Source organism: Musa acuminata, chromosome BXJ2-8 (genome assembly GCF_036884655.1).
Source record: "Musa acuminata AAA Group cultivar baxijiao chromosome BXJ2-8, Cavendish_Baxijiao_AAA, whole genome shotgun sequence".
Lineage (NCBI taxonomy): Eukaryota > Viridiplantae > Streptophyta > Magnoliopsida > Zingiberales > Musaceae > Musa > Musa acuminata.
Window position 1 is genome coordinate 47,927,059 of NC_088345.1, and position 23,209 is coordinate 47,950,267.

At 35.8% G+C, this 23,209-nt stretch overlaps 1 protein-coding gene across 2 annotated transcripts; it reads left to right on the top strand.

The window, feature by feature from the left end:
• The first annotated feature begins 8,047 nt into the window (after positions 1–8,047).
• Positions 8,048–23,146, top strand: LOC103996322 (protein CELLULOSE SYNTHASE INTERACTIVE 1). Of its 2 annotated transcripts, none has more exons than XM_009417219.3 (8): positions 8,048–8,204; positions 8,820–8,937; positions 9,572–9,645; positions 13,934–16,988; positions 17,138–19,682; positions 20,750–21,204; positions 22,438–22,554; positions 22,645–23,146. In XM_009417219.3, the coding sequence occupies exons 2-8, from the start codon at positions 8,935–8,937 to the stop codon at positions 22,780–22,782; spliced, it is 6,387 nt and encodes a 2,128-aa protein (XP_009415494.2). In that variant the 5' UTR covers positions 8,048–8,204; positions 8,820–8,934; the 3' UTR covers positions 22,783–23,146. The 2 variants fall into 2 exon arrangements, with proteins under 2 accessions (XP_009415494.2, XP_009415495.2); XM_009417220.3 differs by having other exon boundaries at positions 8,823–8,937.
• Positions 23,147–23,209: the final 63 nt, after the last annotated feature.

The window sequence follows — 23,209 nt, forward strand, 5'->3', positions numbered from 1 at the left end:
CGGGGGAATGTATCGGTGGGCGAATCGTAGCAGAAGAGTCTATATCGGCATTCACAAGTAGATCAACGGCCTCCGAGGAGCGAGCTACTCTGATCCTGTTTGATCGGCATTTTTCGACCGTTGGATTACGATCCTAGGGTAGGAAACTCTAGACCACGTTAAGAAAATAGGGAATTTGACATTATGCATATGATTAATAATATGTTAATTATGAAAATAATACATGAATTTTAATTCAATAATTGAACTCAAAACAATTAATCATCTCTTGTTTTGTTATGAAAATTGAAGAAACACTAAAAAAAACAACCTACCAATTGATAATTTTATTTGCTCCTCTTATCTCTCTAATATTAATAGAGCTGCTTTCTAATGAGATTAAAACCACTAGATTTGGATATATTTGCATTGAAGTAGTTTTTTTTCATTTATAAGTTTGATAAATCTAATGTCAAGGAAAAATAAATAAATATGTTGTAAGAAGAAATATTTTAAAGTTAATGAAGCTCCAATAGGGTTCATAATTCTTGAGTCTAAATTGAGTTATTGAGCATAAGCCAAACTATGCTTTAAGATGAATTATAAATATATAAGTTTATTTTTCAGATTTATTTGTAAGATATAAGGTATATATAAACTAATATGATTTTGTGTGGTTGATACCTAATCATTCGTTTCTCAATTAGTTTGGACTAATGTTCTTCTTATGAATGTGACATATATGCCATCCATGGTGAGTTGATTGACCCAATCTCAAATTAGGAGCCATTGGATTTTGAGATAGATAAAATTCTTTTAATCAAAACTAAATTAACTATAGTATCTATTTGTGCTAGGCTCATACTAATAAAGATTTTTAGGATCATCCTCATATGAACGCATGGTGCAAACTATTATAGCACCTTATATCTCCACCTTCAAAAAGCTATCAAATTCTAAGCTATGTTCTAAGATTCATGCCAAAAAAATATTGACGGTAAAGAAGTTATATAGATATTGTTAATAATTGTCCAACTGAGATGTCGATCTGGAATCAACCGAGATAATATTTCATATTTGTTTCTAGTGTTGGGAAAGTATAGAATCTTCATCATGCAAAAATTATGTTAGAGGTGTGCCCGACAAAATTTCTTTGATACTTAAATTATTCTTGGTCATGAGGTGTTTGACCAAACATCAAAGTTATTCACAATCGAACATATTAGAGTTTGTGAATTTTAGAGGAACACACCTAATGAGACGTTTTATAATGTGGTTTCAAAGCTATTATGCTCAAAGATGCACATTAATATCAATTATGCACCTCTCTCATTTATTGTAAAATTATGGTGTGTGCAAATCTAAAGAACATGAACAATCGTGAATGTAGTTTGCAATATCATAAAACAACACCATATCAATCATGCATTGTCTAGATGTATGGCATCGAGTTATCAGAAATTAGTCATTAATGTATGTCAGCTATATGACACCAAGATGCCACCAAATAGTTTCATGGTGTCGGCTATGTAGCATATCCATCGTGCCATCAATCTTATATTGTCACATTCTAGATTTTTTTTAAAAAAATATATTATTTTATTATCTATAATTTATTAAACTTTTTATTTTTAAATTCAAATCTCTAATTTTGCAACACTATATGTATTTTTAACTAAGAAAAAAAAGACTTCTCCACCCGAGCCTCATATTTATTATAATAAATTACTCTAAAAATAAATATAAGATAAAATTACATCAGCCAGTAGAAATCTAAAAAAAATCATAAAAATAATCTTCAATACTTATCAGATATGTACAAATGTCAATGATTTAATATAAAATAATAACATATTAATTTAATTAAACTCATATATAATAATAATAATAATAATAATAATAATTTTTATGCAGTAAGCAAAATTATACATCAGTAATATGCAATAATCCTCACATATATAGCAATCAAATAATAAAAATATATATCATGATAGTTTACTCTTCGAACCAAGAAACATACTCTACGGGACGATTCCTTCAAAAAAAACAAATAGAGAGAATCTATATCACACTCGTAATAATGGATGGAGTAATATCCCTTACTTATTTAAGTGGGAACATTTTCATCCCGATAACGGATGGAGAAACTATCTAACTGTCACGTCTAACAATATGTTACTCCTCAAAGGAAATCATTGTACCTACCCTCGATAGGGATATATAGTCAACTATGATCATTCATTTACATTCGTTATGGGAGACACTCATACTTGATGTATGACATACCAAGCTAGCTTTGCATTATGATGAGGTCATAACTCCTTTCACATGTTGCATGCCCAATGCAAATTACTCAACATAGTCACATATACTAGATAACAATTCCATCAATATTATTATTTTAATCTAAATAAATAAATAAAAAAATTACTAATCATTCTCAAATGACATTTTCATATAAAACTTTTAAGTCCATTAAATTATAAAAATATATGACATCAATTTCTCGATAATCCTCGATCAATGAAAACCCTAACTAGAACAATCAAATTAACTTGAACCAAACTCAATTCAATTAGAACTTAATGAAAGCAATCTCAAATCCTTATAGAACAAATCTCGAATCACTAATAAAAGGAGAGTATGAACTAATTTATATTTGATTAATTTTAAATAGGTCAAGTGAGCTAGAAGTGATCAAGTTAGTCTAAAATCACCTTGAATTGGCTTGAACTAATCAAACATATATGATTTAATCAACTAAGAAGCTAAAACCAATAAAGGAAGAGGATAGACTATGTCACATAGTGCGCTGAGTGTTGAATAGGTCTATTCTAGATAGCAAGTTAGGTTGAGATACAATGGACTGGATAAAGGGGTGATGATGTATTTAGTGTCAATCGCACAGTTGTGCGAGCATAGTTTCACGGGATTGAGCCTCACTCACGAGTTAGGCTGAGCCTTACCATTAAATTGGGTTATAGTTGATTCGCAGGTTTAGTTGTATCTAGCCATATGGGTTGGGTTATACTTAACTACAATGACTGGGTAATGCTTTGTCACGTGAGTTTGATTATGCTTGGCTACATGAGGTATGTCATACCTAGTTACATGAGCTATGTTATATATAGCCATGTGAATTGAGTCGCACCTAGCCTTATGGGCTGGGTCATGCATAACTACATAAGTTAGACCATACCAAGCCATATAGGTTGAGTGCACATAGGCTAGATCATGTCTAATCATATGGGTTGAATAATGCATAGCCACATAAATTGGGTTATGCTGTACCTAGTCATATGAGTTGAACCATACCTGATCAGATGGGTTGAGTTGTACCTAGTCATATGGACTGAGTCATTTATGACCATATTAGTTGAGTCGTACTTAACCACATGCGCTTAGTCATGCCTAATCATGAGGGTTAAACAATACATAGCAACATGGAGTGAGTTATACCTAACCCGGATCATTATGGCCACAAGTGTCGGACTAACCACATGGGATTGGGTCATGTTTGGTCATATGGGTTGAGTTATACTTGACCACGTTGGCTAGTCTGGCTAGTCAACTTAACTTAGGTTATACCTTAATTTGACCCTTTTATCAAATTAGATTTTATTATTTTTCAGAAATATTTTAAAATATTATAAAATAATAATTATTTTTAAATTTATTTTTTTTTTTCATAAATTAAATAATTTAGATTTAGATTCTAAACTTAAAACTAGTTAAATAATAGAATCTCACATATAATTTCTTAAAACATAATCATATCTAATTAAATGAATTAGAATTATTATTAAATTAGTTAATCACTCTAACATCATGATTCAATAATAATTATTTTTTAATCATAAAATTTTAAAAATAAAATATTATTATACATTAAATAAATTATAATAATTATAATATCAAAGATTTCAAACTATGAATTAAAACTAATAAATCCTCCCCTTTATATAGGAGAAGAGAAGATGAACTCTCCCTGAAAAATAAAAAAAAAATTTAAATTTTATTTTAGTTTCAAACACAAAGATAGAATTATAATATTTGTTTCTTATGATTCACTCAAAAAAATAAAATTTAAACTATATACTTTCTAAAAATCCCATCACCAGTTAGAAAATAAGTAAATTAATAATTTATTCGATTGACAAAACCTTTAACTTATCCACATGATTAAAAAATAGTTTTAATTATACTATATAAATAAACATAAAAAATTATTTAAATAAAAAAATACATAATTTTTGATAATTTGATTTATTTTGATGACACACATCCTTCTAATTCTTGGGTTGTAATTTGCATCCTCTTTGATGTACACGATTAATTAACCTAAGAATTTACATTGTACACCCAAAGATTCTTCACGGTTTAAATTTAAGCTTTTCCCATAATCTTCCAACATGAGAACTTGTGGTCACTTTCTTCTTAATATTACGTCTTACCTACCTCTTGTCGATTTGATCTATTTCCATTGCAAATTAATGATACTATTCGACTTAGAATAACTGTGCATATTCTCCTCCGATCGTACCTCGCACATGAATGCACGTGCAAATGATGCATCATGTCCTCTAATATTAATCCCCAACGTTTTCGCTGTCCGTAGGTCGATAGATAGAGAAAGAAAAAGGACCAAATTGAGATGGGGACTAAGGAATCTTTAATTTTAGATATTATTATTATTAGTATTGTGTTGATGACGGCAACGAGATGGGGCCCAGCTATGGGGTCCACTTGTCATGACAGCTCAGTCCACGGTGCGAGAACGAGGTGACAATAAGTCCCGTCTTATTTATCAAGCTGGTGATGTTGCCGCCATCCCTGCCGACTCACTTACAGCGAAGACCTATGCCTGCCAGGTGGAGAAAACGAATCTATCGAACCCTATAAGGTCTCGACCCAATATTAGTGTATTTATCTAAGTACCTCTATTTTCAGAATTTTCTAACAATATTTCTTTTACCTAATACCTAAAATATTCTCAGCCACCTATTTTTTTTTTCCGTCTCTTTTTCGATGAACTGATCCGATTGTAATATTTTTATATTATGATTTTTAATAATATTACAAAATATTATAATTAATATCATAAAAATAATATATATATATATATATATATATTATAGTATTTTTTGTACTACGTTATAATGGTTTTCTAACATTGTTGAAAACAAAGGCACTATGTTATAATATTTTTTACTATGTTATAGTGTTTTCCTAATATTACTGAAAATACTATAATGTAACATAGAAACACTATAAATATAATATTGTTAAAATATTTTTTTTTGGGAAAGTACATCTATTTTCGGAATTTTCTAACAATGTTTTTCTACTTAACACCTAAAATATTCTTAGCCACCTACTTTTTTTTCCTCTTTTTTTTTTATGTGAACTGATCCGATTATACTATTTTTATATTATAATTTTAATAATATTAAAAATATTATAATATAATACAAAAATACTGTGAGCAATACCAGAAAAAAATATTGTAGCATAGTATAAAAACATTATATTATAGTATTTTTATGTTGCATTATAATATTTTCCTAATATTACTGAAAACAAAGATATTGCATTATAATATTTTTTACTATGTTATTTTTTTTCTAATTTTACTGAAAATACTGTAATATAATATAAAAATGCTATAAATAAAATATTTAAAAAATATTTTTTAGTACTAATAAAAAATTATAATATAATACAAAAACACTTTCGTTTTATAGATAGATCCATAGAAAAATAAAAGAATATTTTGGATATTAAATATAAAAATACTGTTTGAAAATTTATGAGGAATGTGTATATATTATAATGGTTAAGGTGGTTTTAGTCATAAACTACTAAGTCTTTATGGTTTACTCGTATCTAAAATAACTCTTATATTTTCAAAAATATAACATATAAACCCCTCCCGTCAAATTTGAGTTAACAAACGTTAGAATTTGCTTACGTGATATGTTAACTCACAATAAATTATTAATATAATAATACATATGATTTAAATTTAAAAAATATTTAAGATATATTTTAACCTATATGGTTTTGACCATTTAAACCATTTATAGTTTGTTTGTGTCTAAAATAATCTCATATTTTAAAAAACATAGGATATAAGCACTTACCGTGAAGTTTGAATTAACATATATTAGAGTTTGCTTTATGTTGATTTATAATAAATCATTGATATAATGATTTATATAATTTTAAAATTTTAAAAAAGCTGAGACCACTATCAATAATGGGAGAAAATATCGCTGTAGAAGCGACCGATAATAGTAGCACCGAGCTGTTATTGCCTAGCAAAGTGTCATACGCACGTAGCCTCTCCCGCACTAACAACGAGCATAGGAGTTTCTAGTCCTGCCTCAGGTGGATGTGTATCAACTAGTTCGACATTAAGCATGCAGTGATCTTTTGATCTATCTTTCTTCTTCTAAGCATTTTCATCCCCATAACCGCTCACTTCATTCTCTCTTACGTCCCCATCCGTCATGCCTACAACGTAATGGTCCAGCTCTCCCTCATCTCCACCTTCGATCTCTCCTATTTCGTTTGTCGCTACGGTCTCCGTCGCTTCCTCTTCCTCGATAAGATGAATATTAATTATTTTTAAAACTTAAAAAAAATATATATTATATTAATAGTTTATTATTAGTTAATATGTCAGTAGATTTTTGTTAACTCTTTATGGGAAAGACTTATATTTATATATTTTTTAATATAAGAATTATTTAAGATATGAGTAAATGAACTTTTAGTTTATTATCATAATTATATGAACTAAAATGCATCTTAATCCTATTATAATAGGGTTGTTAAGAGGTGAAGGTCACTGCAGAAAAGGATGTTGATGGCTGATGGCGAGTCTACATCAATACTACCACTCTTCCATGAGCATATTTGTCCTATTCATGCAGCTCAATTAGAAGAACAAACAGCAGTAATAATGTGATGCAGTGGACGACCCCCGGTGGTGCACAGCTCTCTCTATGTATCTCTACTTTTTGGAGGTTGGTGGGAGAAGCTTCGTATGTGCTGTCCGATGACTGATATCTTATTGTCTGATTCCCCTCTCTTCCTGTTCTATCTGGGGTGCAGCCAGCTATTTTTACTTGTATATGAGAGAGAGAGAGAGAGAGAGAGAGAGAGAGGTTCGCTTCTGCTAGTTATTTGCTTACTTTGCTCCAGCTAACCTGGTAATATAGTCCCACAGTTGACTTGAGAGCAAAGCTGAAATCAACTTGCAATTCTATCTTTTATCCATATATTTATGTGGGAGAAGAAGAACCAGTGGTCTTATTTCGCAGCTATTTTTGGTTGAGAGAGAGAGAGAGAGAGAGAGAGAGAGAGAGAGATGTGTGTCTGGTTACTGCATAGCTGATATGTAATAGGAACACTGGTTTTAAACTTAAGATCAAAGCTAATTCTACCATCAACAAAATAAAGGCAAATCTTTATATATCTATATATTGTATAAAGGATGGGAAGTACTTAATGGAAGTAATTGCTAGTTCTATCTCATAAACAAAGATATGTTTTTTTGCATGGCATCAAGCAAAATGTTCTTTTTTGCAAACAAGTTCTTGGCTTCAGAACATGACGAACGAAACTGGAAGCGTGTTTCTTGGGTTGCGCATCTCTTGAAGCACACGTCCAAACCGAACGGAAAGGCGCAAACGTGATCGGAAGCCGCACTGCCTGACAGGCGGGTTCCACTGGGGTCCACATCCATCGCCAATCAGAAACGTTTGGTATGTTTAATTTGCACCAAAATAGTAGCGAAACGAAGAATATTATTAGTGAAATAGAGAGTCATCACCCAACTCCCACCGTCCTCATCATCAGAGGAAGGGGAACGGCATCGTCGAATAACGAGGCGGGTCGGCGACGGGTGACGTTTCGGGTGGTAGGGAAGTGATGCGTTAAGAGAATATGGAAACGTTTTATCGTATGTTATCACCGAGGTCGGTATCGGTTCGGCTCGGCGCGAGCCAGCCGCCGCCAAGCTTGCGCCGTTCAGTGTCGGCGGGCGTCCTACATATAGCGACAACTCTCTCGGTGGAGTGAGGAGGATATCTCGAGGAGGAGAAGTCGAGCAAAAATCGGAGCCATTTTCCCTTCACTCCGTAGCTACGGCCCCCATGTCCCCAAGTTCTTCTTGAATCCAAGATTGTTGCTGCTGTTCCAAATCCGTTGAGCTTGAGGTTGGTCTCCGTTCTTTCTCTCCTCCATTTTTCTTCTCTCTTTTGGGTGAATTCTTTCGGGATTTCTTTGTTCCGTGTTGAAGATCTGGTCTGAACTTCGAAGCTCAGGATGAATGTGATGGTTTTCTCCCGAATTCGTTAGAAAGTAGGAATCTTGATTGCCTTTGCTGTGAGGAATCGTACATGTAGCTTCCTTTCTTAGGGAAGTGTGAGGGATCCGAGGTTTAAGTCACTGATCTGGATGATCTGAGGTGAAATTGAGGAGTTTTGGCTTGGATCTGGTTTGGGTTTTCGGAACATTTTGGGATGTGTGAGGAATCCTTAGATCTGGGGAAGGCGATTACGGATCCCAACATTTTGACTTGAAGCGAATGCATGTGACTCGGATCTGGATCTTTGATATGTAAAATTGTGGGGCGAATGCTTTATCATGAGTCTTCAGTTGATTATAATGTTTAATTGTGAGTGCTACCGACCAGTCCCATGGCCCATCCGTTTCATTTTCCTCGTTTAGACTAGTTCTCCAGTTATGTGGTTGCAGTGGGCATACCAATGTTCTGTCCGTTTGATTCTTCTTTTCCTTGTGAATTTATATGACACTGCTTGTGGACACAGCAGGGTGCTCTATCTACTTCATCAGTAAAGGAGTATCGTAGTTGCAGCAAAGCTGGCGGCAACACTTTCTTGGAGGTACACAAGCAGCAATGGTGGCAGCCATGGAGCTGCGGATATGGTATTCCTCGTCTTTTTTATTATTTGAGCTCATGATTTCATTGCTTTCACAAATCAAAGAAACACTTTAAGATGGAATGATAATTTTTTTTTTTTTTTGAAAAGAAGGAAAAACTGATACTAGGTAGATACCACTATCAAAATACCAAGAAGGAACACCAATGCTAGTTTGATTCACATTTCACTAACTTTACAAACTTCGATGGAAAGAAACATTTAAAAGATGTGTATTGAACAGTTGGACAATATAACTTTATGTGCCCATTCAAGATATTCCATGTTAAAAATCATATTTTACTCATTGATTATCTTTTTAATTAAAGTTGCAATATGCATCAATGTGTTAATTGTGAGGATTGCTAGAGATTATTAAATTTTCACAAGATAACAAATTAAGTTTTGGTATTACACTTGCATCATCAAAATGATTTTTGTAGTCATTTAGAGGAAGACATAAATTAGTTCATATGATAGAGAGATCTGCATAGCTGTTTTCAGACAATGCATGATGCTCTTTGTTCTTTTACTTGTAGTTTTGAAGTTCTTATAATGCTCTCAGTGTTTAGTAATTTAGAACTGCTCTTCAGTCTTGTTTGATGTTTATTCTAGTGTTACTATTGCTTCTGTAATCACAGGAAAGGAGTATGGATTCTAAAGTTCAAGATTTGGAGCCACCAACTTCAAATTCAGTCGTAAGGATGGGCTCAAGGTAATCATTTACTTATATATGTCTGGTTTGTATGTTGTTTATTAACTGATTCTTTCTTTTGCCGGGTTTTCATGACCTAATGCATGCATATTAAATGACAGTTCTAACCAACTTTTTCATTGTGTCAATTGTTCAGATTTTCGATTTGTTTTGATGGTCCTAGGGAACTTAAGATGTGACATATCTTTCTGTCTTTAGTGACCCTAATGAATAATGCTAACATGCATGTTAATGACCAATATGTATACAAAAAGGAAAAACAGCATAGACAGAGACTTCTAAACTGTTCGTGAAGTTGTAAATTTATAAAAGATATTCAAAGAAGACATCTATCTTGTGATTGATATCTGGATACTGTTTATCTTGGATCCCTAAATGCACTAGAGATGTCTAATCATATTTATTCAGATATTCTCCTATTATATGTTGCATTCTTATTATTGCATATAGTTGTGTATCACACATGATGAAACGGATTGTTTCACTCCTCTTTGCATGATGAAATAGCTTAAGGATACAGGTTCATGCTATGTGACAAGCATGTAAAAGAACTGCACAATGCACATGCTTGTATGCTGGCATCCCACTGCACCCACAGTACATAGGCCGTGGTATCGTATGCTTCACCAAATCCTCATTAGCAAATTATGCTATGATCTCACTAGAACTGAATGTGCTTTCTATCCTCACTGTGGAGTTGAAATTCCCAATACTGGGTGCCAATCAAAAGAGGAATAAGACTTTGTATTTGCATGGCATAGGAGACTGGGCAACAGACTAGCAGAAAGTCCACGTGCCTTGATGGTTGCCTATGTCAAACTTACTAAGAAAATTCTCGTGGGAATTTTCTACTAATATTTAAATAGTAATTGATTTTCCTTTTATTTATACCAGTTATATCAATGTTCAAAAATGCAAATATATTACAGTTTGCAAAAATCATTATACACTATGACTATGATAAAGCAAGTATATAATAGTTCACTTGAATGTACAAGTGTGTATTGCATTGGTACATATATTCAACATTTTCGTTCATGAGAGTACATATTCATACACAAAAGATCCATAATTGTGCATGTATGCGTATGATGGTACATGTTAGAATAGCCTAGTTGCCTAAATGATCGCCTATAATGCACCTAGGCATTCGCCAAAAACAATGGAAGAACCATTGACGAGAAAAAAAAAAGATAATCAACTATATATTTGAAGAACAATAGCTTGATTCAGTAAACAACTTGCAGTACTAAATTGAGAAACCCAACATAACTACATGGTGTATCAAATTAAGAAATATTGGATGCCCATACACTCTTTCTAACAGAATGATCAATTGTAGCTCTACCAGAAATGTGCATGATAGGTTCTTCATACCTTATCAATGTTCAGCAATGAGAATGTTTGACAGAAAATGCAACTTGTTTAAAAAAGTGCAAACAGGTTTGGAAAAATCAGTTCTTAGGTACGAAGCTTACTATTTATCTCAAGTTGTGTATGATTATTGTAATGTCAGAAATAAATTATATTTTCCAGAGTAATTGGAAGCAAAAGGTTAAACCTTGATTCTTGAGGGAGGGCATGTTGGAAGTGTCAAAGCAACAATGCCCGCTGGTGTTCCAGAAATACCTTTTCGGAGTTTTGGAGAGGAAGATTCTATTTGGGTTGACATATAGTGTCACGTTAGACATATTGGGCCATATGGAATTTACCTGCTCTCCCCAATTGAGATACCCTCTGTTTCACCCAAGATATATTGAGTGTACCATCAATAATTGGGATCCTGAAGCGCAATTAGATAAATTATTCAAACTGGGGATCAATATTATTAATCAAGAATATTATAGTTGACTTGGCAAAATCAAAATAAAGTATCCAGAATCACTCAAAAAATACCAATTTGGCAATATCTAATATATGATTACCACTTGTTTCATATGTGCAATGGTGTAAAGGGCCACACAATATTCCTTGCAGGATCTGTAAATACATTGTAGCTATAGGTTTAAAATAAGTTGCAAGATGTGCTTGATTGAACATAATGTGAAATGACATGTATTATTTAAATAGAAATGCCAGATTGACTTAATTTCCAAGATCAATGTGCATAATTTGAAGTAGAGAAGATGGCTATTACTAATGTATAATTTGCTCAACATAAGCAATCATATAGAAGCACTTACTGCTGGTCACAAATGGCAATATTGGTGAGTCATAAATCATGTGGCCTTTTGAACAGGAAAATTTTCAGGAAGGGTTTAATCATGGTTTCACCTTATTAGGTTACATGCTGAATCTGAGAAGGCACAATTACTATTATGAAGAAATGATATATCAGAATAAAGTCAGATGCAGTACCGGATGGTAAAAATGAACCAGCAGAAATAGGATGATTGTTGCTTAGTAAATAAGATTTGACAAAGTATCATAGAGACAATAGCAAAACAATCACAAACAAAACACTACATATTGAACATCCATGACTAAAATTTTTGTTGTTTGGATTTTGTGAATTCTATTCTTGATTCAATGCAAATTATGAAAGATGAACATAAACATCTCATATAAAAAGCATTGTCTTACTTTGTTATAGTTCTCTGATTTTCATATATAACACCATTTAGTTACCTACAGGAATCTAAACTTTTGGTTTATTATTAGTGCAATTTCATTATTTGACAAATTACATTTATCTATAGCTAGAAATGTAAAGCTGTCTGACTTGTTGATGGATTATTGATGTATTTATAAATTATAAGTAGGCAAAAATTACATGCTCCTTTTCATTGGCACTACATGTTGTCATCCTTTAAGACCAGCAGTCTAAAAATTAGGTTATCCTTTGAGATTACCACTTGGTCCTTACAGGCTACATGCAGATTAATGGCTGACTACCAGAATTGTGTTATAAAATCTTATCACAATTCTATAACATCTACAACTGAAATCATTTTACTCTAGATCGGAGATACCAAGAACAAACATCACATCAAGTAATATTAAGAACACTTGTGGATTTTTAGTTTGATACGACCCTGTGAAATCTTATATGGAATTTGTTGTTTCAGCTTCCATCTATTCCACATAACACATTTTGCTGCCACATCACTCACCATTTCTGCCTCTGTGAGAGTCAAATCTCCAGTCTCCATCACACTAGAATTTCCATCAATTCTTTTTCTGCTGGCATTTAAATATGACTGCCAGATAATCTTTTCTGCAATCACACTTCTAAATGGTTGAACCCAGTGCATCATGTGCCCACCAATGCTGGTTCTAGGGAGAGTTAACATACGTAGATTTACTTCTACAAATAGAGAGGTTGTTTTCATGACTCAAATCCTAGTCAACTTAGGTTGCGAAGAAGTAGCCTTGTTGGTTCCTACAATCACAGTCCTTTCCTATTTTTTTGTAATCTTAATGTATTAAAACAAGAACTATTGATTTTCTACATATAGCAAAGGAGTTCGCTGAGTTGGCATAATTGGGCAAACTTGTCCCACTATAGATTTGTCATACCCATATTTACTGTCATATGCATGAATAAAATATATAATATAACTTAATAGAGAAGCATTACAATATTTTCATTTTGTTGGATTCCTAAAGTTTGGTTTCTGATGCAGTCCTTGCATTTGTGATACATGGAGATATTGTCAGCAAGAACAAAGGATTAGTCAATTGTCCAGTGTGAACACTAATCAAGCTAATGAATTGTCTAAAGGTTCAAATCAGCCAGTAATGTTGAGTTTGTGATTGTTAAAGGTTGAAAGGCACATGTGTCTACAATCAGATAAATATGTGCTCCACTCACCAAAAAATGTAATGGTTATTCAATATGTTCTAGAGGAGCATGTCAAGTGTCAAGAGCAACATTTTGAAAAACACATTGGCTTGATCAACTAGTCTAGTTACACAGAGAAAGTTTTCATTCCATCATGATACTTGGCTGTTGGTAATTTAAAGACTAAGTTTCTGATCTTAGCACCTTAAGGGTGACCTTATTCAAGCAGGCCAATGCATTGTTAGCTATTTGTTGGTAAATATCACAACACAATAATTACATTTTATTAATACTTGATCTAATGGATTTAGGACACTACCAGGGTGGTGTACTGACTTAGGACACTACCAGGTTGGTGTGCTGACTTGTACTTGGCCATACTTATTGGTCCAACCAGTATTTTAAATTTAAACCATGCTTAATTTATCTCTAGTAAAAATAGCTTAGAATGTTAATCTTGACAGCATTATAGTAATGCATCTAGATAATTTTGTTCACATTCAGGGACCGTAGTGGCATGGAGGACCCAGATGGAACGGTGTCAAGTGTTGCTCAGTGCATAGAGCAGTTGCGACGGAGTTCTACAACAGCTCAAGAGAAAGAGAACTCTTTGAAGCAGCTACTAGATCTTATTGAAACACGCGATAATTCTTTTGGAGCTGTTGGGTCACACTCCCAGGCAGTTCCAGCACTTGTTGCTCTTCTGAGGTCTGGTTCATTAGGAGTTAAGATGCTGGCAGCCTCTGTTTTAGGATCTCTTTGCAAGGAGGAAGAGTTACGGATAAAAGTGTTACTTGGTGGATGCATCCCTCCGCTGCTTGCTCTTCTAAAATCCAGTTCGGTTGAGGGCCGAACTGAAGCTGCAAAAACGATTTATGCTGTTTCTCAGGGTGGGGCAAAGGACCATGTTGGATCAAAGATTTTCTCGACCGAAGGTGTTGTTCCTGTCTTATGGGATCAGTTGAAAAACTTCCCTAGAAATGAAAATATGGTGGATAGTTTGCTTACTGGAGCATTAAAGAACTTATCCAAGACAACTGAAGGATTTTGGTCAGAAACCATAAAATCCGGAGGAGTGGATATACTTATAAAGCTGGTTGCTTCTGGCCAGACAAGTACCCTTGCAAATGTCTGCTATCTTCTAGGATGTCTAATAATGGAAGACACATCAGTTTGTTCTCAAGTCTTGGCTGCAGAGTCCACCAAGCAACTCCTCAAGTTGCTTGGACCTAGTAATGACTCCCCTATCAGAGCTGAGGCTGCAGGTGCACTTAAATCACTTTCTGCCCAGTGTAAGGAAGCCCGGCACGTGATTGTTAATTCGAATGGTATACCTTCTTTAATAAATGCAACTATAGCTCCGTCGAAAGAATTTATGCAAGGAGAATCTGCTCAAGCATTGCAGGAAAATGCAATGTGTGCACTGGCAAACATATCTGGTGGCCTGTCTTCAGTTATCTTCAGCCTGGGTGAGAGTCTTGAATCATGCTCTTCACCTGCACAGATTGCTGACACACTGGGAGCTTTAGCTTCAGCTCTAATGATTTATGACTTAAATGCTGACTCTATGAGAGCATCAGACCCTTTTGTCATTGAGGAGATACTGGTAAAACAATTTAAACCAAAGTTTCCATTTCTTGTACAGGAACGTGCTATTGAAGCTTTAGCCAGTTTGTATGGGAACAGCATTCTGTCAAAGAAACTTACAAATTCTGATGCTAAACGCTTGCTTGTTGGTTTGATAACAATGACAACAAATGAGGCACAAGATGAACTTGTTAAATCTCTTCTCATCCTCTGTAACAAAGAATGCACTCTATGGCATGCATTACTAGGCCGGGAGGGGGTTCAGTTGTTGATATCTCTTCTTGGTCTCTCTTCAGAGCAACAGCAGGAATGTGCAGTTGCTTTGCTTTGCCTCTTATCTAATGAGAATGATGAAAGCAAATGGGCTATAACTGCTGCTGGAGGAATACCACCCCTTGTTCAAATCTTAGAAACAGGATCATCAAAAGCCAAAGAAGACTCTGCAACAATCCTTGGCAACCTCTGTAACCACAGTGAAGACATACGAGCGTGTGTTGAAAGTGCGGATGCTGTTCCTGCTTTATTATGGCTGCTAAAAAATGGAAGTGATAATGGAAAAGAAATTGCCTCAAAGACATTAAATCATCTCATCCACAAGTCAGATACTGGGACTATTAGCCAGCTGTCGGTTCTATTAACAAGTGATCAGCCAGAGTCCAAAATTTATGTTTTGGATGCACTGAAAAGTTTGCTTTTGGTGGCACCCCTTAATGACATCTTGCGGGAAGGAAGTGCTGCAAATGATGCTATCGAAACCATGATAAAAATCTTGAGCTCCTCAAGGGAAGAAACTCAAGCCAAATCAGCATCAACCCTTGCAGCTCTGTTTCATCGTCGCAAGGACTTGAGAGAAACACATGTTGCTGTGAGAACTCTTTGGTCTGTCATTAAACTACTAAACGTGGAGTCTGAAAAAGTTTTGATGGAGGCTTCGTGCTGCCTTGCTGCTATCTTTCTTTCGATCAAGCAAAACAAGGAGGTTGCTGCAGTTGGCAGAGATGCATTTGCTCCACTGATGCTGCTTGCCAATTCCTCTGTTCTTGAAGTGGCAGAACAGGCAACACGAGCTTTGGCTAACCTTCTTCTGGATCATGAAGTTTCTGTGCAAGCAATTCCGGAGGAGATAATCTTGCCAGCTACACGAGTACTGCAACATGGCACAATGGATGGCAAAACTCATGCTGCAGCTGCAGTTGCACGGCTTCTCCAAGGTCACTCTGTTGATCAAGCTTTGGCTGACAGTGTTAACCGTGCTGGGACAGTTCTTGCACTTACTGCCCTTTTGGAGTCTGCTAGTATTGAAAGTGCTGCTACATCAGAAGTTCTTGATGCTCTGGTCATGTTGTTAAGGTCAAAAGGATCAGCAGAGCATATAAAACCTCCATGGGCAATTCTTGCTGAACACCCCCATACAATAATCCCTTTAGTTTCCTGTATAGCTGATGGAACACCTTTGTTGCAAGATAAATCTATAGAAATCTTGTCAAGGCTCTGCCATGACCAGCAGTCTGCATTGGGTGCTGTAGTACTTGAAACCTCAGGATGTGTGCCGTCAATAGCAAAAAGAGTGATTGGGTCAAATAGCTTCAAGGTTAAAATTGGGGGAGGTGCTCTTCTTATTTGTGCTGCAAAAGAGCAGAGCCAAAAGCTGATGGAAGCCTTGAATGAGCCAAACTTATGCACACATCTAATTCATTCTCTTGTTGGCATGCTGCATTCCACAAATTCTTCTATACACCAAAGAGATGGTCAAGGCAACATGGATATAAGCATTTCCAGGCATTCTAAAGGGAAGCTGAGGAATGGTGAAGCTGAATGCAGCACAGCTATCATTTCTAGTAACATGGTTGCCATATGGTTACTTTCTGTTTTTGCTGCTCACGATAACAGATCTAAAGCAACAATAATGGAAGCTGGAGCAGTTGAAATTATCACAGATAAGATATCTCAGTACACATTCCCATCTATACAGGTAACTTAACAAATACTTTTTGTGGATTATTTCCTTATTACTGAGGCTGTGGACCTTCTTCAGTATGTCGTCATTTGCATTTATATTGTATGTAGCCCTATGGTTAATGTTGGAAGTTATTTTAATTTTGTTAATATAAAATTTTGCAGAGTGATTCTAAGGAAGATAACATTGCATGGGTTTGTGCTTTACTCCTGGCTGTGCTATTTCTAGACAGGGATATAATACGATCAAATGCAACTATGCATTCTATTCCAGTGCTTGCGAGTTTCTTAAGATCAGAAGACACTGTAAACAGATATTTTGCAGCTCAAGCTTTAGCAAGTCTGGTCTGTAATGGCAGCAGAGGAACACTTCTCGCTGTTGCTAATTCTGGGGCAGCTAGTGGGCTTATATCTTTGCTTGGATGTGCTGACAGTGATATAGCTGATCTTCTAGAATTGGCAGATGAGTTCTTTTTGGTGCAGAATCCAGAGCAAGTTGCACTGGAGAAATTGTTCAGAGTTGATGACATAAGAAATGGTGCAACTTCTAGGAAAGCTATACCAATACTTGTTGACTTACTCAAACCCATCCCAGACCGGCCAGGTGCACCTTTTCTGGCATTGGGCCACCTAAAACAGCTAGCAGTAGACTGCCCATCAAACAAGCTGGTAATGGTTGAATCTGGGGCTCTAGAGGCACTGACCAAGTACCTTTCTCTTGGTCCACAGGATGCAACAGAAGAAGCTGCCACAGATTTAATGGGCATTCTGTTTGGCACTGCTGAAATACGGCGACATGAATCTGCTTTTGGTGCTGTTAATCAACTTGTGGCTGTCTTACGTTTGGGGGGAAGAAATTCCAGATATAGTGCAGCCAAAGCACTGGAGAGCTTGTTTCTTGCTGATAATATTAGGAATGGAGAGTCAGCTCGGCAAGCTGTTCAACCCCTTGTAGAGATTCTAAACACTGGTTTAGAGAGGGAGCAACATGCTGCTATATCTGCACTTGTTAGGCTTCTCTGTGACAATCCATCGAGGGCCCTTGCTGTTGCAGATGTTGAGATGAATGCAGTGGATGTCCTTTGCCGGATTCTTTCTTCAAATTGTACAGCAGAACTAAAGGGGGATGCTGCTGAATTATGTTGTGTCCTTTTTGGAAATACAAGAATACGGTCTACCATGGCTGCAGCACGCTGTGTGGAGCCTCTGGTTTCTCTATTAGTAAGCGAGTCTAGTCCTGCTCAGCATTCAGTGGTTAGAGCATTAGACAAAGTTTTGGATGATGAACAATTGGCAGAATTAGTAGCTGCACATGGTGCTGTTGTCCCTCTTGTTGGTCTGCTATTTGGTAAAAATTACAGCCTTCATGAGACAGTTGCTAGAACCTTGGTGAAATTAGGAAGAGACAGGCCAGCTTGCAAGTTAGAAATGGTAAAATCTGGAGTTATTGAAAGCATGCTCTCCATCCTTAATGAAGCTCCAGATTTTCTCTGTGTTGCATTTGTCGAACTGCTTCGAATATTGACCAATAATGCTAGCATTGCTAGGGGTCCTTCTGCAGCCAAAGTTGTGGAGCCACTTTTCTTGCTACTAACAAGGCCAGAAATTGGTCCTGATGGGCAGCACAGTGTGCTGCAGGTTCTCATTAATATATTAGAGCATCCTCAATGTCGATCTGATTATCATCTGACACCTCAGCAGGCTCTGGAGCCAGTCATTGCATTGTTAGATTCGCCCACTCAAGCAGTGCAACAATTGGCTGCAGAACTCTTATCAAATCTCCTTCTGGAAGAACACCTACAGAAGGATGCAGTCACAGAGCAAGCAATTGGTCCTCTTGTTCAACTTCTTGGATCAGGTGTTCCCATTATACAACAAAGAGTAATAAAAGCTCTTGTTAACATTGTATTGATCTGGCCAAACACAATTGCAAAAGAAGGTGGTGTTTATGAGTTATCTAAAGTAATATTGCAAGTTGAACCTCCCTTGCCTCATGCTATATGGGAATCAGCTGCTAATATCTTATCCAGCATTTTGCAATATAGTTCAGAATTTTTTTTGGAGGTGCCTGTGGCTGTTCTAGTGCAACTGCTTCACTCTGGAACAGAAAGTACAGTTGTTGGTGCATTAAATGCTCTCCTTGTCCTAGAAAGTGATGATTCAACCAGCGCAGCAGCAATGGCTGAAAGTGGTGCTATAGAGGCACTGTTGGAACTTCTTAGGAATCATCAGTGTGAGGAAACTGCAGCAAGACTATTGGAAGCATTGTTAAACAATGTAAAAATTAGAGAAACTAAATCTGCTAAATCTGCCATATCACCATTATCAATGTACCTTCTAGATCCACAAACACAATCCCAGCAGGGGAGGTTGCTTGCGGCTCTTTCTCTGGGTGATCTTTTCCAAAGCGAAGGTCTTGCTCGAAGTGCTGATGCTGTTTCAGCATGCCGAGCACTGGTAAATCTCCTTGAAGATCAACCAAGTGAAGAAACAAAGGTAGTGGCCATATGTGCTCTGCAAAACCTTGTCATGTACAGCAGATCTAATAAGAGAGCTGTTGCCGAAGCTGGTGGTGTTCAAGTTGTGCTCGACCTGATAAACTCCAGCAATCCTGATACATCTGTTCAGGCAGCAATGTTTGTTAAACTTCTCTTCTCGAATCATACAATACAAGAGTATGCTTCTAGTGAAACTGTCAGAGCAATTACTGGTAAGTTCTTAATACCTCTTTCATAACCAGTAGAAGCTGTGTAAGAAATTTGTGCAGATTTGAATGATGAACATAAGTTTTCATCATCTTTCTCTACACTAGCTAGGTGCAACAGAGTGTATTCATATTTCATTTTGATTTTGGATAATTTGTAGCTGATGAATAATGCTATTTGATTTAGTACAAAACCTGTGATTGGTTAGAAAATTAAAAAGAAGAGAAACAAAAAAAATTTTGCAGAGAGATGAATATGTTGATATGAATGTCTAATATTATCAGGAAAAATAGAAAAACTCATTTTGCAAATCATGAGAAGTTACAAATAGTATTGTTGATGATAAAATGAAGAATATCAGTATTTTGGATATTTCAAAACAAATGGTTAAGTAGGGTTCATAATTACAAATTAGCAGTGATGGAAGAGGACTAGGAAGGCTAATGCAGAAAACAACAAGAAAACATGTCATCTTGGGTTAAATGAAGGGGAAAAAACCTTCATAGCTGACTCTAAATAATTGTGGACAATATAGTTGTTAATTGTGAAAATGTTCTTTTCAGATATCATTCTATTGATGCTCTAAGAAGCCTTAAATTAATTTCTCATATCCTCATCTCCTGCTCTGCTTGTGGCAGATCCATGAACTAATTTGCAAAATATGATTAACCCTGATTTTGATTATTAGAGTGAAGTAGTTTTAAGATGTGTTGCTTTTGACTTGTATAACATGAAAACAAATATTGTTTGCTGGGGTCCCTCGGTGTACAACCAGCTATGTAATTCATTTGAAGATGCAAAATCTCTAGATCTGCATCTCACGTGATATCTCCTCTCTGATTAGAGGGGTTGCCTCATCAGGGCTAGGCAGAGTACGTATATGCAAGTAACCACTTTAACAATTTCGCGAGCCTTAAAAGTGAATCTGAGAGCTTTCCATTCACTGTTCTTGCAAGAGGTTCTATCTATAATGACCATACCTTTGGTAAAGCAATGCTTGTCGTGTTTCTTTACATGCTATAATATATGCAATTTTTTTTTTCAATGAATAATGAGTCTTTTACCTATTCAGCTGCTATTGAAAAGGATTTATGGGCCTCTGGAAGTGTGAATGAGGAATATCTAAAAGCTCTAAATGCACTTCTTAGCAACTTCCCTCGTCTGAGAGCCACTGAACCTGCTACATTGAGTATTCCCCATCTGGTAACATCCCTCAAGACTGGCTCAGAGGCAGCTCAAGAAGCATCACTGGACTCCCTGTTTCTTTTAAGGCAGGCATGGTCTGCATGCCCAGCTGAAGTTTTCAAAGCTCAATCAGTTGCTGCATCGGAGGCTATTCCTTTACTGCAATACTTGATTCAATCTGGTCCACCTCGGTTTCAGGAGAAGGCTGAACTACTTTTGCAGTGTTTACCAGGGACACTAACTGTTACAATAAAACGTGGGAACAATCTGAAGCAGTCGGTGGGAAACCCCAGTGTCTTCTGCAAACTCACGCTTGGTAACAATCCACCTAGACTAACAAAGGTAAGATTTAGTAATTAGCAAAATTTACCTTCTGCAAATGCTTTGGATAATAGTATTGCCATCCTTCAGGTTTCACAAGTTCAAGTTTTACATGCTGAAAGCTTATTTCTTTTCTGCTTCTTGAGCATTCTTTTGGCACATTCATGAACCAAAACAGAGTCCCATGGTCCTCTGTCCACTTTCTTGGTCCACTGTCACATGCACATAAATTTTGTGGTTCCCTTTTCATTTAACTTGATCCTTTTTATAACACAGTTTCGGTTATATAGGTTGTTTATTGAATGTACTTCTATAAATCTTTAATGTTCGTGCTTTTGATTTGTAATATTTGATTTATTAAAATAAAATGGTCTGGAAGACTGCATCTTGTATTCAATAATTTATGCAAAGAGTTTAGTGTCATTGTTAAAGCATTGGTGAAGTAAACTACAGCATTGACATTCAGCAACGCTTGCAATGATCACAGACCTTCATCAGTGCTTTGTGTATAACAAACCCTTGTGGGATCCTTTATCAGTACTAAATTAGTAACTAAAGTCAGGTGCAAAAGGGCAGATTCAGAAACATGATTAATTCAATTTTCTTGGGAACATTTCTCTATTTGTTTTTGTAATGAGCTGTGGATAGTGCTGGGGTTAGAATGATGATGGAGATCATTTAACATTATACAAGCCTGTCCAGTATTCTATGTAGGCAGGGTACATTGCTAATCAATCTTAATCTGGTACTGTTCCTTTAATGTTGCAACCTCATCTTGAAGTTTTTTAATTGTTTACTGATACTGCATGATCAGCAAATTGTCAACACAACCATCTTGAACATTTTTTTTACTGGTGCAATAGGGAGAGCTGATTCCTTGTGCTACTCTTTTGCCTTTGGAATATCAAGGCCTTGCAAGTCTATCTTGCACACAAAGTTGTCTCCTCCTGAATGTTTTGTTCATTATATTTCTTAGGAATTATGTTCTTTTCCTAGGATCTTTTAAGATGGTGGTCCATAGCAAGGAGTTGCTACACTAGACCTAGGATATGTTGCAGGACTAACTAGAAATGACCGGGTGGACCTTCCTTGTAATATGAAATTAATAGATATGAGTTATATGACTTCTCCATGAGCTTGTGTATAGCGCATGATGAATAACTTTCTGGCTTCAAAAATTCTTGTCATGCATGTTGCATACCACAGCGATAATTCTTGAATTTGATAGAGTTAATGCCATTTGCTGCTGGTCAGGTTGTATCAACAGGCCCTACACCTGAATGGGACGAAGCTTTTGCCTGGGCGTTTGACAGTCCTCCAAAGGGCCAAAAGCTTCATATATCTTGCAAGAATAAGAGCAAACTTGGGAAGGTAGAGATGACTTCATTTTTCACCTCACAAATTACTTGCAAAGTTTTAAACTCTTTGGAGACTGACACAATTTCCTTTTATTTTTACCAGAGTTCATTTGGAAAAGTGACGATTCAGATCGATCGTGTGGTTATGTTGGGATCAGTTTCCGGAGAGTACACACTACTGCCTGAGAGCAAAAGCGGCCCTCGGAACCTGGAAATCGAATTCCAATGGTCAAACAAATAACTACCATCTCCTCAGCATGCTATCATAGTAATTTAGTTCATAAAACTGAAGTTGTTCATCTCTCTTTCTCCCTTTTATTTAACCTTGCTTCTTTTTGTATATAGTCTGCAGAGAATTGCTTTCCTCTATTTCTCTGCACTAGGATAAACAAGTGTTCTTGAGTCTTGCATTGCTTGAAAGGATTATTCTTTGTTTTATCCTCTTAAAACGTTTGTGATGATAAAGCTTGGAAGGTAGTGTCTCTTACCTTCTTGTTCCATAATATTTGTGAGATGCGTTAGTAGCACAGAGAGAACTTAAAACTATTACCCATGTTGGAGATCTCCGAGGTAAATATAAAGGATATTGCTCCGAGTTTATGTTATTTTGATTTGTTACTTCCCATAGTCTTCTCTGTAAATATCCTTTTTGTTTGTAGGAGGGTTTG

Excerpts from the sequence above, each read along its gene's own strand:
- LOC103996322 (XM_009417219.3), top strand. Across the intron at positions 9,646-13,933 it reads GTCGTAAGGATGGGCTCAAG|GGACCGTAGTGGCATGGAGG; the intron begins GTAATCATTTAC and ends GTTCACATTCAG. Across the intron at positions 21,205-22,437 it reads ATCCACCTAGACTAACAAAG|GTTGTATCAACAGGCCCTAC; the intron begins GTAAGATTTAGT and ends GCTGCTGGTCAG.